The 18,596-nt window shown below is 46.0% G+C and overlaps 1 protein-coding gene across 1 annotated transcript in view; it reads left to right on the forward strand.

Moving 5' to 3' along the window:
* The first annotated feature begins 812 nt into the window (after positions 1-812).
* Csmd2 (CUB and Sushi multiple domains 2) overlaps positions 813-18,596 on the forward strand; it is a 553,879-nt gene continuing 536,095 nt past the window's right edge. The window contains 1 exon segment of the mRNA XM_033767260.1: positions 813-891. Coding sequence (XP_033623151.1) covers positions 813-891 — 79 coding nt within the window.

Genomic DNA, 18,596 nt, shown 5'->3' on the forward strand with positions numbered 1-18,596 from the left:
TAGGGGTTCACATTCATGACTCCCCGCTTATACTCCCATGAAAAATGGTTTATACTTTCCATCTATTTGTCTCTGTATTTTGGGAAATTTTTAAACAGAATTGGTCTCTAAGGGGATTTCAGTCCTATCCTTGAAAAGCATCATTATAAGCTACTGTTGTGATGCTAAAAATAATGCATGTGTAGTTAAATTACTGAGAATGCCAAATATCTCTTAAAAATTTATTTGGTAATCTCCTATATGGTCTGGAGCAGAAATAAGGGCTTATGTTGTGACACGAATAGGCTTCCTCCCTGCCAGTATCTCATTTAGACTAAATTAAGAGCAATTATAATCCAGAAACTTCAAAAAATTGTGTCCATCTTCTAGGTTTTCAAACAGAAAACAGAATAAGCACCATTATTAAGTAGCTACATCTATTTATTGATTGAAAGTAAGCAAGTGTGACGGTTGTAACTTTAAAGGGAGAAAGCAGAGACTTTGAAAATCAGACCATTTGAGATACAAGTGTATTATCCGAGAGTGTGCAGGCATTTTGTGGGAGTGATGGATGGCCTTTTGTGAGATGAGCAAGTGTGGTAGTCAGCTGAGGCCTGGGGTGGGGATTGTCCTCCTGCTGCTGCCTAACTCCTTTCCCTTTTCTCAGCATAGCCAACTCAGTCTTCCTCTATCACCATATCAGGAGTGGGATCAAGGATGGAGATCGGGGAGGCGTGGTGATGGTATGTGGGCGTCGTGATACCTCACTCGGCAATAAGGAGGAGGTGAAAGTTTAACAGTTTATTTTCTACCCATATTAAAATATTCCTAGCATGAAAACAGCTACTTCTGTGGTAGCCTCTCCACCGTCCAGGGACCTGTGTGGTCCTGCCCGCCTGGCCCTTCTCACAGGTGAGGTCCCAGGGGGCCAATCCACAGCAGAGTGGCTGGGAGGAAGGCATTATTTGGTCCAGGGATCTGGACACCTGTCTTTCAGCTTTGCTCGTGATACTAACAACCTATGTGGCCACGAGTGAATCATTTCACCTTCCATTTGCTCACCTGTAAAATGGAAATAATAATAATAATATTCACTCCATCTGTGTAATGACAGATTGGAAGGCACTTTCATCAGCAAAACAGAAAGAAGCCAGCGTTATTGGAAGAGGACCAAAAGGTCACTAGTTCAAGCCCCGTTCAATAGGAGATCTTTCCCAGTGGTCAGGGTGGCTTGGCTTTCCAAGGACAGTGAGCTCACTGTCACTGCCAGCAGCATGCCTGCCTATGCCTCCAGGCTCAAGGGCAGTGGGTGAAAGAAGGTGGACTTGCTGAGCTTTTAGTCTCCATCCAGTCTTACCCTGCAGTCATCCTTGTGACTGCTCCTGATAACTTGAATGGAAAGAGACAAGCCACCCTCATCCACAGCCCCTCAGACATGCTGGCCACAGCCAGCCAACTCTCCGTGCCATGGTCAGGTGCATTGCTAAATTCAGTCGAGGAGAGGTAACTATTTGGGCTTCACTTTCACAAATACATCTGTCTAGAGACAAGATCCGAATGCAGGTCTTTTAACTGTAGCAGGCAGAAAAGTCCATACATTTAGGGACTACTGGAATGCTCATCTCCTATGACACTGTCAAGGAACATAGAAAGAGGAAAATATTACAGGGATAACTTTTCTGTGTCTTGTGGAAGCCACAGTTAATATTATTTGTTTTTTTGTTTTGTTTTCTGTTCTCCCTTCACTGCCTCCAAACTCAGGAGCATAACACTGAATTACTGTTCCCTTTCATCCATCACTAGATAGATGTCTGGGCTAGATCCTTTCTTATTTCATTTAAAATTTCCTCCCTTCATCCCCAGTCCCACAGTTATTGTTGCCCTCCTTTAATATATACCTAGCCTGATATATCTTGAAATATACACAGATCCTCATGAAATATGTAAGGTTATTTGTATGTATATGTATTTTTAATTTCCATAAGTGACAATTGAGCTATAAATCTCATCTGGTTTCTTGCTTTATTTACTCAACACCATAATTTTTTTATTGAGTTTATTGGTACAATCTAGGTCTACAATACAGTTACATTCATTAATGGGATTCTATACCTTAACGAGAGTTCTTGGTTCTCATTTTTTCCCCTTGTCCCTGCCCTCCCTTCACCCCCTCCTCCCCTTCCCATTTACAAACTCTTTATTTCCATTTTTACATTTTCTCATATTTTTTCTTTTCCCTTATTTCCTTTCACCTGCCCTTCCCACTTTCCCTACACCTTTAGCCCTTTTCTTCCTATTTCACACTCTTAATTATCCCATCAGGATCTTGTATACTATTATAGTTTTTCACACCAGAGAAACTATTTGGTATTTACACATGTGTGACTTATTTATTTCACTTAAGCGTATATCCTCAATATGTATCCATTTTCCTATGAATGACTCTAATTTCTCATTCTTTATGGCTGAGTAGTATTCCATTTTGTAGAAAAACCACATCTTCTTTATCCAGTTTCCAACAGATGGGTAGATAGGCTGTTTCCAAGTTTTAGCTATTACAAACTGTGCCACTATAAACATTGGTGTGCATATATGTCTGTGATATGATTCTTTTAAATCTTTTGGAAAGATACCCAGCAGGGGGATGGCTGGGTCAAATGGAACCTCTAGACCCTGCTCTTTGAGGTATCTCCATATTGATTTCCATAGTGTCAACACTGTAATTTGAAGATCTGTCCCTGCTCCTAGTTCAGGATTTCTAACTGCTGAGCTGCATGAGTCACACATCCATCTCTTTTTGTGTACCTGTTCCCCTGGGGACAGACTCCTGGCTTGTCAATTCGTTCCCACCATGAATGAAGTTCTGAAGAATACCCTTCTACCTGCTGTCTTAGGGCTCTGCCTGAGAAAGATTCTGGGCTATACAGATGGGTGATTGAGATCCCTGAGTTAGTCTGTTAGTTTCCTATATTCTGCTGCACTGTTTGCCAGAACCGCGAAGGCAGGTCTTGGTTCTGCTGACACTTTTTCTTCCTTCCCACATCCTCATCAATATCTATTATTATCCACCTTTCTAATTTTGCCATTCTTAGGAGATTCAAGGGCCATCCCATTGCTTTAATTTGCATTGCTCTGATTACTATAAACTTGAAACACACTTATTAGCTGTTTGAGTTTCTCTTTTTGTAGATTGATTATTCATATTCTTTGCCCATTTAAAAATTGGATTTCTTGTCTTAATTTAAAATTATTTGGTTGATTCGTAGAAGTCCTGTTTATTTTCCAGATATTGAACTTTGTCAGTTTTGGAGGTTACAAATTACTTCTCCAAATCTCTGGACAGAAATGCCTTGTTTTGATGCAGTCAGAGCGGTCAGTGTTTTAGGGGAGGGAGGACTTGAGGAATACAAAGGTGCTGATAAACTAGGGGAAGTGCTGCTAAGCTAAGGGAGGGGTAGGCCCTCCTGGCTTCACTTTCTTGCAGGGCTGCCTCTCTACAGGGAAGGCTTTGAGGAGTCCCAGAGTTTTCCTGTCCAACCTCCAGATCCTAAAGGAGGCCTCCCTTCTGACTCAGGACCCTGCATTTAGTTAAAGTTCAAATTAATAAATTAATGGATGCTACACTTGGAGCATGTGAAAGATTACTCAGCTCTATAGCAGGCAGCTATGGAGGGCCTGTGCCATTCCAGAACGCTCAAGTGCACTGGGGATGTAGACGGGCTTTTTCTGATATGTGTATGTGAGAAGGGCAACTGGACACAATGTTCTCAGCAGCTTTATTCACCATAAAAGGTGGAAGCGACTCAAATGACCATGGATGGATGGGTGGACAAATAAATACAGTACAGCCATAGAGTGGAATATCATTCAGCCTTACAATAGAAGGAAATTCTTATACATGCTACAGTATGAATGAACCTTAAGGACATTATGCTGAGTGAAATAGGCGAGGCACAACAGGACAGTGCAGTGTGAGGTATTCATGGGGACAGAGAGTAGAATTGTGGTTGCCAGGGGCTAGGAGGACAGAAGGAGGAATTTATGCTTAGTGGGCACAGTCTCAATTTTGCAAGTTGCAGAGTTCTGTGGATGGATGGTGAAGATGTTAACACGACAGCATGAATGTACTTAATGCCACTTAACTAGACAGTTAGAAATGGTGAAGATGGTCAATTGTGTGTTGTGTGTATTTTACTACAATAAAAATAAAAAAATGCAGAGAGGCAACTGGTTAGACTGAAGGGGCCAAGGAAAGCTCCCAGGCAAGCGGTACTGAACCAGTGAAAACAGGGAGCTGGAAAAGTCCCCCACCAGGGGAAGCTCCTCTGCATAGGCAGCTGGTGAGATGAGAGCAGGTTGTGTTCAAGGTCTGGGAGGAGCTGCTGACTGAAGGGCACTGTGAGGTCCGCAAGGTTTGGAGCAGGGGAGTGGTGGTTTGGCAACCACAAGTCTCTGAAGAAACAAGGAGACAGTGAGGGCAGGGGAAGGCAGGCCTTAGGGTGAGGGGAGGTAAACAAGAAGGGAACCAGGGGATCTTATTCTACATCTCCTTTGCCCTATGTCCTTTCCTTCTAGGGCCAACAGAACTGCCAAGAGTGCACAAAACTCACTCCATCAATCATAGATCCTAAATCACAGTTCTGTTCATTCTGCCTTGGTGCAAACATCACAAAACTTTCATCAGGAAAGAAAATGAAAATAGAACATCTACCTGCTTGAGGCTGACTCAACAGGTCATTTCAGTATTCAGTCTCCTGGGGAGACCCGTGTTCTACCTTACCCCAGCCATGTGTGCTGTCAAGAGTGTGGTCTTTCTGCCTCTCCTCCCACTTCCCCTTCTTTTCTATCAAGCTCCTTGATCTATCTCTCTCCCCCTTTCCTTTCTGGTCCTTTGTCTTCCCTAGTCCTGCCACTACCCTGGACACCAAACTGCACTTTCCTGTAGTCACCTCCCAGCCTCACTGTCAGTTTTAACCTCTTCCCGAACTTGACCTTGATGCCTCCCTCCTCCACACCCAGGAGCCTTCCTTCCATGGCCTTTCTTTTAGCCAGGCTTCAGCCCAGCAGCTCTGTCAGCTGGGAGGGCATGCAAGGCCTTTGCCTGCTTCCACATGTGTGGGACTCAAGGACTGAGTTGCCAGAACATTAACTGGGTACCTAATGTAGTGTCCCTGAGTGCATGAATGCAAATACCACTGAAAACCTAGTTCCCTGCTTCAAGACAGTTGTAGGCTACCAAGGGCCCAGGGAGCACTAGCCATATGGAGGTGGGGGTAAGGGCAAGGATGGCTTCCTTCTGCCAGGTCTTCAAGCCTGACCAGGTCTGGTTGGAGGTGGATGATGTGGATGATGTGGGGAGCTTACTCAGAGGAAATGGCTGGAGGGAGGCTAAGAGCAGTAGGCTGTGTTTGGGGCAAGTCATTTGTATCTCTCCCTTCCATAGCATTCTTACCTTCAGCTTGGGAGCTGTCCTTTCTTGGACACTCTGGCCCTGTGCTGAGAGTCACATATTACTCTCTTATACCTTACAACTCTCCTCAGAAGCCTGTCACTCTGCAGTTGCAGAAACTGAAGTTTAAAGAGATTGAGTTGCTTGTCCAAGACCACACAGCTTGGGAAGGGACAGCCTGGATTTCAACCTTCTCTGATTCCAAAGCCTACAGGCTTATCCATCATGTGGGTTTCCATTGAAAATACAGATTCCCAGGCCATCTGCTGAATTTCAGGAAGGAACCTAGGAGCAGGATGTGGGGTTACCTGCATTGTTCAGGAGATTCCCCTGCCATCTTTGTCACCCACCTGCCCAAGCGTGAACAGAGGAAGGACTGAGGTGCTGGGTGGTTTTGGAGCCAAAGCCACCTCCGCTTGTCAGCCCACACCTGGGCTGCTGTTTGCAGCCATCCTTCTTACTCCTCTGCCCCTGTCCCTCTTTTATTGTAGGCCCAGTGGTGGTGGTACGAGGATCGGCCTCCAATGGGGCACTGAGCGGTGGTCCTCAGGGTGACCAGGTGTATGTTGATGAGATTAGGGAGCCCCCAGAGGAGCCTGGGCAAGCATTAGCATTCTTAAACTGCTTAGCACAATTCCCAGACCTGGGGTAAGGGCCTGCCTGACAGCTCAGAGCTCCTGATTCTCTGCATCCTTCTCCAGCCTGGATTTGTTAGGTGAGAGCTCAGGCTCCTCGGAAGCCTTAGCCTCAGCTTCCTCTGCACACTTATTCCCATTATTCTAGATTTAGTACTCACTGAGGTGCAGGCACAAAGCACAGACATGCAGTTTTCTGTGGGCCTGCTGGCAGTTTAGGATAGGGGAGTCAGGCAGGCAGGCAGGCAAGCAGAGGCTGGACCTCCGAGCCTGGGCTTGAGGGTGCTCCAGGAAGAAGCCCTGGAAAAGGGTGGCCAGTGAGCCCAGGTTTTAGCTCTTGCCTTATTTGTGGCTAGAGCAGGACCTAGTCCAGGGGAGGGAGGCCCTGGGGTTGAGGGTCCCTAACCTAATGGAGGGGCATTTAGAGAGTCTGCAGTCCCAGCAAGAAGACATAGGTTCACTAGGGAAACTGAGGCAAACAGTTATGAAAATATAAAATCTAGGGCGGGAAGTACAGAGATTTTGGAAGGCCCAGGGATGGCAACACCCATGGATCCATCTGTCCGTCCATCCATCCATCCATCCGTCTACCCATTTAGGAAGCAAGGGAGGGACTATTAATGAGTGACCCAGAGATAAGTGGTTCGTGACCAGATGAATTTGGGACATAGTGGGCTCTTTTTCAGTGTGTGGTCCAAGGTGTCTCTAGGAAGTTTCTTAGAAATACAGCCTCCTAGCCTCCACCTCCAACTTACGGAATCAGAATCTACATTTTAACAAGATCCCCTGATGATTCATTTGCCGGTGAGAATCAGAGCATGAGGTGAAGTGTTTGTTGAGCACAGACTTCCGAATAAGGTCAGCTCGGAGGCAAATCCTGAGTTTAGCTCATCTTGGGCTTCAGTTGCCAGTTAGGAAAATGGGGCAAAATCCTGTCTTGAAGTCGTGCTTCCAAAGGTCCATGCTTGCAAAGTGCCTGCCTCAGAATTTACTGCCTTGTAGCCCCTTGGTCCCAGTGAATTATCCATGCCGCACCGAGGGAGAGGGTTTGGCCCTTTTGTTCTTGCTGTGTCCCAAGCACCTGGGATAGTGCCTGCAGCCTGCTAGGTGCTCAGTAAGTATTGTGAACGAATGAATGAATGCTTATCAGTGGGTGTCAGATCAACCCAAACACCCGGGAAGCTACTTTTCGAAGCCACAAAGACACAGCGAAGTGCTTTCTGTTTTCGGGTGCTGCACCAGTGTATGGCAAATTTCCATGAAGGATTGCTGAGAGGCTGGGTGAAGGAATGGTGGAAATATTTGATACAGAGCAATGAGATAGCTGCTTTGTGCCAGCCTGAGTATCAGGAAGATTAGAATATTGCTGAAACCTTTGGTTTGAAAGCCACTATTATGATCAGATCTTATGGAGGATGTGGACATCTTAGTAAGAATAAGCTGTTTGGTTTGAAAAGATTAGCATCAGGTAGAGTGGTAGATAAGAGAAGGCTTACGTAGCTCTAGTCCCACCCAATGTCCCCGGGCCTCAGATTTGGAGCCCTGAAGCTCCAGCACTGGTTGGCCCCGCCCACTCCGCTCAGTCTGGATGTACCCTGCCCTGACTCGTGGGCGCTCTGGGCTGCGGGCTTCAGGCTAGGACCATTCTTTCCCCTGGAGCAGCCTCCCTTGCTGCCTCTCCTGAACAGCCTTATCTCCTACTTCATAGAAGAGTTGATGCTGGCAAAACATCTGCATGCATCTTGCTAGATTTGTGTAAGGAAGTGCTGAGGGCCCCACACCCTGTGTTAGCAGGAGCACTGACGCCAGACTTGGCATCCCCACCCTAGCCCTTTTCTCTCACTTCTCTGCTTCCTTTAGCCCATGATCATGCTTTATTTGCATCTTAAAAATACACCCAAAAACACCCCTTCCCTGACTCTGCACCCTTTTTGGCTCTCACCCTGTCTCTCTCCTTCCCGCCCCAGCCATGCTTCCTATGAGGGTGTCTGCCAAGTCATTTCTCAGTGCCTGTCATCTGGCTGCCACCCTCCCCACTCCAGGGGAAGTGCTCCAGCCCAGGACACCACATGACTTCCTATTTACCAACTCCAAGAGTCTCTCTTGGCTTCTGGACCTTCCCCAGTCTGACAGCAGCCTGCCTCTTGACCTTCTAACTGTCCTTCCACCTCCTCCCCCTCTTCAGCATCTGACACTGCTCACGGCTCCTTCCATTTAAACTTTTCTTTCTCAGTACTGCCGGGTCTTCAGCCTCAGCCCTCTTTTTATATTTTCCATTTCATTCTGTGCTGTTTCTTTCATGCTGCTTCCCAAATGCTGATAATCTCCCTGTTTAGGACTCTGATAAAGACTTTGCACTTGAACTCCGGACCCATGTACCCACTAAGTAGTCCAGAGGCCCATACTCAGCATGCCACAAATATAATTTATTCTTTCGGTCGTTACCTATATGACTCTCTCACCTCCAGACATTTTACCATCTCCAAACTCTTTGTTTTTTGCCCCATCTTCATTAATTTTCCTAAGCTAGAAACCTGGGAATCATATTTGAGTTTTGCCCCCACCAGTCCCCTTACACTAACCAAACCTTGCAGATTTTACCTCACAAATAAATTGCCAGCCTTCTTGTGTATCATTGTAAGTGCTGCTGAGTCTCAGAACTCATCTCTTTTCCCCCCTGGACAGAGGAACATGCACTCTACCTCCTGAGGCCAAAGCACTGTGGTCTTCCCTGTCTGTCTGGCTTCTTCCACTTGGTGATCTGCATACCAGCTAGAGAGGAACAGAGGAGTGGTTAAGCTCTCTGGATGCTAGAATTGAGGCAATACAGAGCTCAATAAGAAGTTGGAGCTCCTTGAAGAAATGGCAAAAAATCTGAAGCTGCAGGCTTCCAAGTGACCTTAGAAGGTGTTTTAACTGGTAGGTCACTAACACCCAGTCCTTCGTAGGGTGCTGAATGATTAGGGTAAGGACAAAGAATGGTAGTCAAATGGAAAGGAAAGGTTCTGACTTGTCTGCTAATATCTGGCCATGCTCCTGATCCCCCAACCCCAACACAGATCTTCTGGTGTGTCACGCTGGAGAACATCACTCCTGAGGTGAATGGTCCTTTCCTCCCCTTCCCATTGGGAATCTAAACTTGGGAAACTGAGAACTTGGAACCTTTGTAGAATGAGGATTAGGACCGGGTCTCTGCCTACAGTTTAGCATTTGCTTTCCCAGACAGACCCCAGTGTGAAAATGGTAAGCTTGCCATATCCACCAGCTGCAGGTAGGATAGGAGTGTCTGGAAGAAAGGGTGGGAGAAAGGCACAAGTGGCTTCTGAGCCCCGCTAAGCATGGGTGGAAAGGATTTCCTTTCTTCTGTGTGCTGAGATTGCCATTGGGATAGAGGTAGGGCAAAGCTCCTAGTGTCTCCCCTGCCTTCCCACAACCTGTTTGTCATGGCTAGGGCTGCTCTGCCATTCTCTTAAGTCCTCCCAGGAATCCTGTATGTCAGAGCACTCTTTCCACAGACCACATTTTCTAGAAGTTACGTGGATTCTTTCCCCCACTTTTATTCCTGTGCTTGCAGATCTGTTGGCACAGAACAACTCTCTCCCCAGCTCCCACCCGCCCTGCTACAATTACAGGAGAACCTCTGCCAAGCGGTGGGGACAAGGTTCATCAGAGTTCCCAGAGGTTTAGGTTCATTAGGGGCAGTGTGTGGGCAAAGGCACATTCAGGGGAGGATGATGGAGGAAGTCACTGCTCGAGGGAACAGCACGTGGCTGCCCTGTCTACACTTTGGCTGTCCTATTGCTGAGCCCGACTCCTTCCCACCCTTCCTCCATGCCTTGCACATGCTCTGCCTTGAACAGTGAATGGTGCCCTTTCCTAACTTGGGTGGTTCAGTTCCTTGGCCATGGGAAAGCCACCTCCTTAGAAACTCATTTTTATTCCCTTTATCTAAGATTGAGGCTCCCCCATTCATTCCCCCTATGCCCCTCATTTCAATTTCCCCTTTCAAAGCAGCAGGCAGCCTTGCCAAGGGGCTAAAGTTTCTCATGCAGTCAAGCAGAGGGGCTGGGGAAACCAACATCCCTTAATTGTGAAGCCACTGGGGTCCCATTAGGGCCACAGCTCAGTCCCACCAATCAGAACAGACAAAGGGCTGTGTGACCTCACTGATTGGGAATTGTTCCAGCCTAAAGCAGACACTTGGCATTTATTTGGCCAGTGCATTTTGATCTTGGGTAAATGCAGTTTCTGTTAGGCTCTTTGAAATATTGAAAATAGCTCACAATCTCTCATTACTGCTTTTGAAGACCCTTAGGGGTCTGGGAACCCCAGGCAGGGAACACTGATCTTGTCCAGTTCCTCCTCCCCACCCACCCCCACAGCCATGCCTTTCTTCTCCCCCAAAGGCTGGAACCAAGTGTGAGAAAAACACGAGAGGAGTCAAATGGAGAGATAAGCACACCCGCTTTCTAACCAGTAAAGCTGATTGGAGAATGTGGCTTTGGCTATGTGGCCAAATTGGCTTCTTAACACATTGCTCTTGAATTAGAGACTTCTGCACCTGTTCCCCAGCGAAGGGGAGGACCTCAGGCTTTCCTCACAGCACAAGGCAGCTGGAGCAGTATAGAAAGGTGCATGACAGGCTGAATTGAGCTCAGCATGCCCAGTTCTTTCTTTCTGGAGAAGTCACTTTGCCTGTAGGATAGAGTAGAGGTCAGAGAGACTGGAGGGATGTGTGTGCCACTGGTACTGTGCCCTGTGGGTGTGAAATGGGAATCTCTCCCCTGTCTGGAGACAGGACTTGGGGGGTGTTCTCTTCTATCATTGCACTGTGGATCTGGACCCAAGCAGGTCAGCATGGCCTGCAGCCAAGGATGACTGGAGTGGGAAGAGCCTGTCCCACCCACAGGAGAGAAAGAATGGGCCCCGCCCACCAAGGGCTCCCCTGTAAGTGCCAGCCAGTCCGGGAGGTTCCTCCAAGCTCTTCTCCAGACTGGGAGATGTTGACTAAGACATTGATCATCTGGCTCACTTATCTCGGTGACATATTTAAATAAGAAAATAAATTGTTCATTTTTCTTTGTTCTCTTCATTGCCCCCTGGAAGAGCGAATGGAGAATGTGCTTCCTCTAGGTGAAGCGTAAGGAAATGGGACCAGTGTTTAAAGAGCGTCAGTGCCGGAGCCAGCTCTGATTCACCTTGGTTAACTCCTTGACAGAAACTGATGTCAGATCGGGGCCAGGCACCACACATTGGCCCCGCAGATGAAGGGCCAACAGTGGGTGGAATAACAAGTCCAGGACAAGAGGAATCAGCTGGGAGCGGAGAGAAAGTTTTGAGCAGAAGGCAATAGCGATGTGAACGCTTTTCTCTTTCCAGCCTCCTTCTTCCTCATCTCCCTCCTTCCTGCTCTCCTCCCTTCTTTTCTCCAGCCATCAGTATATCCGTTTAACCAAGTTGCATCAAGTTCTACTTTGTGCCCAGTTCTGGGATATAGAGATGATGGCCATGCGATTTCTGTCCCTCCACTCCCATCCCGTGAACTTTCCTTCATTCTAATATATTACCTCTGAGGTGGGCAGATAATGAAACAGCCCCCCCCCATGTACAAAAGCTTTACTCCATTTTTCCTTCTATTTTCAATTTTTTCTTTCCTTTCCTTCCTTTCTCCCTCCCTACCTCCCCACTGGAGGTAGGTGCCAGTCATTCTATTTCATATTCGCAGACTCTGAGGTTTGGAGGCATGCAGTGACTTGCCTACAGGTCATCCAGGGAGGAAGAGATGGGACCAAGTGAGCACCACTCACCTTGTTGTGGAGTCTTCTGATGCTGTTTGCATCATGACAGAGGAGCCCTAGGGGGACCGCAACCCTGGCTAGATCATGCACTGTTTCTATGATAATAGCAGCAACAATAATTTCTTTGTGCCCGGAGTTTCTGCACCAAGAATTTCATACATACCATCTAGTAAAAGTCTTAAAACAAGCCTATAAGATCGATGGCCTCATTACCCCCACTTTGCAGCTGGACAGACTGAGGCTCAGTGGTACTGGCTCAAGATCATACATGATCTTGATAAACGTTGGAACTATATCTGTTCTTTCGAAGCTCATGCTGCTGAGCAGACCATTAATCATTTCATTCCACATATGCATAGAAGAAAACAGAAGGGGCTCTTCACATTTTATATCATACACTCCTGCCACTTTCCAGACCTTAGCTTTCTCATCTGTATGAAAGGGACAGTCATTCCTGCCTGTCCTGAACAGGGGTGGAGGCAGGCTCACCAGGGCCTCATCGTTGAAGGCCAGTTCCATTGGTCTTGTGAAGTGCTTGCTGCTGAACTTGAGGACTCCCAAGGAGCCTGTGGCTGTCTTAAAGGAGACTGAGGGGCCCAGAAGTGGCTCTTCTGGGGCTTGGCTTCAGGAACAAGCTACCTAATCTAATTGTGCAAATCTTTTGTCTTTTGGGTGAGTACACCATTAGCTCATGGCCTCCAGATGTGGAAAGATATGAGCCTATTTGGAGATAAAAGGGGCCTTGGAGACAGGATGACCTCTCTCTCTTCCCTGAAGGCCACATCAGCAAAAGGAAGGCTCAGAGAAGCTGCTCAGAGACGCCCATGACTCATGCTCTCACCAGAGTTCTATGGGTGCAGCTCTGTGCTGGGCTGCACAGGCAGACAGTCCCTGTCCCTGCCTGGAGTTGCTGTGGAAATGAGATATGTGGAATAGTCACCATGCAGTGTGGGGCCTGGGAACCAGGCCTTCACTTTGACACCTCTTCTTCCTCTTTCCACATTAAACCCTGAGCAGATCCTCTTGGCTCTACCTTCAAAATATGTCCAGCATCCAAGGCCTTCATGCTACCCTATCACACTCCTGGAGTCTGAGCCATCATCTTCTTCAGCCTCACCCCTGCAACAGCCTCTCCGTCATTGCCCTCCTTCCTGTTTGGCTTCTTGCCATTTTTCCTCCAGCCTAATAGCTGGAGAGCTTTAGACAGCGTTAGGCAGATTCCTCGTTCCTCTTTTCCAAAGTGACACCTGTCACACTCAGAGTAGTTCCAGACCCTGTCTGTGTTTCATACTTGTACTGGTTTTCTCTGCCCCAATTGGGCTTCCCTGCTATTGCTCAGACTCATGCAGTTGGAATTCCTAATAGTTTGGAGGCTGCTGTCCTTTGGGCAGGCACCGGGCTCAGTCCATTGTTCTGATCAAGTCTTCTTCTGACAGATGTCACCTGCTCAGATGCCTGTCTCCCTCCTATACGTTCTACTGCTTCTGTTCTAGGTGCAGCCATATCTTTTTACCCACCCAACAAATTATATGTGCATTTCCTTTTCATTTACTGTCTTATCTTAGGAGAGTCTCAGGAGATCAAGGAGCTTGTCTGTCTTGTTCTCTGTGGTATATCCAACTCCTTCCATCCTGTCGTACATGTGGTAGGGGCCCCATAAATATTTATGGGATGCTGAATGAAGGCAGAGAGAGGACCAAACCTCAAGGAAGCTCAGACTAGGGAGCAGACACCTAGAGAGGAGTGGGTGTGTGGGGTCATTGTGGGTGCAGGGACATTAGACCTGAGACTTAAAGGTGCCTTCGGCAGTTTCCAGGGGCTGGAAGGAGCAGAGGGTATCCTGAGAAGAGCTCCTCAACTCCCATCTACAGGACATGTGGTTGGAGTGCATTTTGTGTGTGCTGTGGCTGGGATGGAGGGAATGGATCTAGAGAGGGGACAGGTGGAAGAGCAGGGGAAGAGTATGGGTGCTCACTGGAACTGGCTATGGATCTCATCCTGCACCAAAGTCTTGTGAGGCCCCACCGGAAGTGGCCAGTAAATCAAGGCTGAGGACCTCTTGGGATAGTGTTGGGCATCCTTAGAAGCCTGGTGCATCAGAGGTATTAGGCTGATACTGGCCCGGTCCCCGCCTTTGTAAGAAAGGAGACTTCCTATCTCCTTACATCTGAGTTTCCTGTCTCTAAAACAAGAGTGGTAATCTGTAATCTACAAAGTCTTTGCAAGGCTGCTGTGAGATGATGTACACAAAGTGATTACCTAGGCATAGCCTGGCACTCAGTCAGGGTTGCCACGGTGACAGGGCCTGCAGAATTCTGTGGGATCAATGATGATGGGAGAAAGCTTGTTTCTTAAGCTCTTGGCAAGGCTACAGGTATTCATGGCATTTGCTCAGAAAGCCTGTGCTCAGCCTCTGGCCTTCCTTTGGGCCCTCAGAGGGCCATGCTCCCCCTTGCCTGCCTCTGGACCTTTGCACATGCAATTCTGTCTTGAAGATCCCTATCCCTATTCTATTTCATTAACTATGGTTGAAGTTTCACCTGTACCTCATCAGAAAAATCCTCCTGGACTCCACAGTGTAGAATTTCCTTATAGACTTACTATTTCCTGCCCTTGAATAACTGACCTCCCTTGATATGTACTTTGATCAAAATCATTCATTTGTTATTATGGATCTCCTTCCCTAGACTGCACACTTCAGGAGCACAGAGACTATGTCTAGTTTTTCTTATCCTTCCTTGGGGCCACAGAGAGACCCTGGAAAATAGTAAGTCCCTAGCAAATAGAGGACAGCCTCAGGGAAGATGGAAATGACATGCTTGCATGTAGTCACCTTGTTGAATCCGGTTCCTTCCAAACTTGACTGCAAGGACTGAGGGGCCCACCTGGCTGTGAACTTACAGCTTTAGGAGGGACACCAGTTCTTTTTGATTTACAATGACAACAACCACAACAGCAGTAATACATGACATGTACTTAACTCTCCAGTCCCTTGCACTCTGTACAAATTCGAGGCCATGTTGGGCAACTTGAGACCCCGTCTCAAGATAAAAGATAAAAAAGGTGAGGGGTGAGCACTTGCCTAGCATGCACGAGGCCTTCTGTTTGATCTTGTTAAATAGATGAGTAAATAAATATACATTGCACTACAATCCCAGTCTGCAGGAGAATTTATGCATTCCTGCCAAATTATACATGAATGCGCATGTAGGAAGAAATGTAAAAAAGTCATTCCAGAAAGAAAGGACTCCGCTAGCAAGGGTGCCTGTGATGGGCACTTTCATAAGCTGTGGGGATGGAAACAGTTACAAACTTCCTGGGAAGCAGCTTGACAATATGTTATCAGTGGCTTTTCAGATATTCATATATTTGGACTCAGCATCCCATTTCAAAAAATTTATCCTAAAGAAATAAATAACCAGAGGTACAGTCAAGCATTTACAATGTATAAGATGTGTAGAATTCTTTTACTAGAGGGGGAAATGGGAAATAAATCACCAACAATAAGAGAAAGGTTAACAAACTGTTAACATCAGAAATAAATCAAAATCCCATAACAATAAATGTGGACACCCTTATTATTTCCACTTCCCACAGGAAGGAAACAGGATCGAGGAAGTGAAATAAGTTGGCCACAGTAACACAGCAATAAAGTGTAGTAGGATTAGAACCTCTATGTATTTGCAAAGACACCAGCATCCCTATCTTACTGTAAGCGTGTGATCAAGGAAAATGTTGTTCATATCCTACAGTTCCAAAGGACAAGGTCCATGCCCCAAATACTTGGATTCTTGATCCGGGACTTGCCCAACCATGTGTGTGAAGATACCCCCAGAAGATCATCAAAGTGGTATCATTCCTTTTGAAATAACTAATAGAAAGCCTTTAGCCAGCACTTGACACTGCACTGCAAATACCATAATTTATACTTCATGGAACCTTTTTTTCCTGGGTTAGAGAACCATTGGGAGAATTGACTGTTTTCGTCATATCATTCTCATATTTTCCCCCTAGGTTAGCTTGGATATTGTCCTCTTAGTAGAAGCTTGTTGGAGTAGAAAGATCTTTGGAGTCAGATGTGAGTTTAAATTCTAGAATTCTTATTGGCTGTATGATTTTAAACAAATAGTTTATTTTCTCTAATCCTTAGTTTCTCTTCTATGCTAGAGAACTGAGATGACGATGAAGTTGGAGCACCTGATATAAACCTGGTCTTGTTATAAGTGTTTATTACATGTTACATTGCTGCCTTCCCAATTGGAAGGTGAATTTTTTGGTTGAAGTCTTGAAGAGTGGCACTGTAGTATAAGTTTTAGGCCAGGTTGGACCAGGCCAGACCAGCATATAGAATAGGCCAGGATCACAGACATTATGACTAGGACATCACCCGGAGCTAGAGTTCAAAGCTGGGATGGGGGTGAAGGAGAGAAAGGGACATCTGGTTACGTGGTCCCAGGATAGGCACTGGAGGTCTAGTTTTGATCCTGATGTGTTTTGTACCTAGAGATGCCATTTGGCCAGAGACCAGTGGTAAAGACTTGTTATGGCCGGAAGGCGAGGGATGTGAGCTTCGGATAAAGACTTGCTGTTAAGAATGCTCATCAGAGCGGATAAAGACTTGCTGTTAAGAATGCTCATCTAAGCTTAGTGGGACTTTGATGACATAGCAGGGTTTTAATCACTTTTTTTTTTCTTATAAAGCCGTTAGATATTGGTTGCCTCTGTTCCTTTGCCTCCAGAGGCAAAACGAGGTCAGGATTACCAGGTGGGCTAAAGAGGTGGAACTGTTGAATGGATGAGTGGGTAGCGGATAAAGACTTGCTGTTAAGAATGCTCATCTAAGCTTAGTGGGACTTTGATGACATAGCAGGGTTTTAATCACTTTTTTTTTTCTTATAAAGCCGTTAGATATTGGTTGCCTCTGTTCCTTTGCCTCCAGAGGCAAAACGAGGTCAGGATTACCAGGTGGGCTAAAGAGGTGGAACTGTTGAATGGATGAGTGGGTAGATGGAACGGATAGACAGTACATGATGGGAGGAAGCCTGAGTGGATGATGTGGATAGCTGTATAGGGTGGGTGGGTATTTGGGACAGATGATGAAATGGATGGTCTACGGTCCAGAAGGAGGGGTGAATGCATGGATGACTAGGATGGAAAGGTGTCTGGCTGATAAGCTAGTAAAATGGAAGGGGAGATGGAATAGGTAGGCTCCATAGATAGAATAGATGAAGAAATGGAAATGGAGTGGAAGGATGTATGAGTAGATGGGAGAATTGGCCTATGGAAATTGTGGAGATGAAACTGGACGAAAAGATTTGTGGAATGGAGAACGAGCAGCTTTGTGGAATGGGTAGACTTTTGGAGTTTGAGCAGATGAATTCCTGGGAGAAGGGACCTGTAGATGGGTGGATGCTTGGAAGTGGTTCACGGTTTTCATAACTTACTACTCAACCAAACCCATTTGTGACTAACTAAACAAAACTAGTCATTAAACCTTAACTGGTGAGTGAAATCCGTTACCTTTCAAAGGCACTTCCTGGGAATAGGAGCTTGGACTCTATATTATTTTCTTATCAATTCCTATGACATCTTTAGTGAAAACTCTTGGTAAATCAGGCCCGGAAAAAAACCAAAACAAAACAAAACATGTTCACATAGCTCTGTGAAAGCAGACTGTGTCTATCCTAATGCACGAGCACAGCCGTTATTAATTCAGCCTGCAAATATGCGCTATGTCCCCAGTGATGCTTGCACTCACATGTAGTAAGTCATGAGACCTCCTGCTTGGACCCTGCTTGGAACCAAGTGAAAGTGAAGCCAATGGCCAGCAAGTGCACAGCTCACTCAGTTGGGTGAGGTGAACCAGCAACAGGAAGAAAGGAGGTTCACAGGCCCTTGTCTTACTTAATGGATGTGGGGATTTTTTCTTTGTGAAGCAAGTAATTTATTTTTGGAAGCCACATGTTCAGTGAAACAGAGTTCTGAGTTCTTCTTTACCATACTACCTGTGTAACTGAAGATAAAACACAGGGGTCCCCTAGGCTCTTGCTCAGGCTGAAGAGTTTCCTGGTTGCAGTTATCCAAATGACCTAATTTTCTTCCCCTCCTAGCCATGTTTCCGTTTCTTGCCAGCTCTTTCTCTTTCCTGTAAGTTTAATTAGTTATAACTACTTTTTAATTACTATAAAAGTGATACACGCCCAGGGCAAAAATTCAGACAGCGTAGAAGAGCATATGGTGAAAAAAATCCCTTCTCTCTCCGTGAGGCCCCAGTTCTACTTATTAATAGCTTTTTGTGAATTACTCCAGAAAATTTCACAACATGTAAGAAAGTAGAAATATAACCCAGATCCTTTATATTTCACAAAAGAAGAGCATTCTAGATATGTCACGCATACTATTCTGCAACGTGCTTTTTTTCTCTTAGCAGTGTCTGTTACACATCTTTCTGGGTTGGACATATGTAGATTCATTTCATTCTTTTCAATGGGTTCATAATATTCATAAATTACCATAAATTGGTCAATCAGTTCTTTATTTTGGGGGGCTTTTCTAGTCTTTGGCTACCTCAAACAGTCCCACAACAAAATAATTGTGTGTACGTGTGTGTGTGTGTGTGTGTGTGTGTGCCTGTGTGTATGTAATTTCAGCATGAACAAACATGCCTAAAGAATGGACTTGTTACCTCCATAGGTATATGCTTTTTTTCTGGCAGAAGACCAAATTTCATTAATT

Source organism: Fukomys damarensis, unplaced genomic scaffold, assembly GCF_012274545.1.
Source record: "Fukomys damarensis isolate Sample0158 unplaced genomic scaffold, DMR_v1.0_HiC HiC_scaffold_23, whole genome shotgun sequence".
Classification (NCBI taxonomy): domain Eukaryota; kingdom Metazoa; phylum Chordata; class Mammalia; order Rodentia; family Bathyergidae; genus Fukomys; species Fukomys damarensis.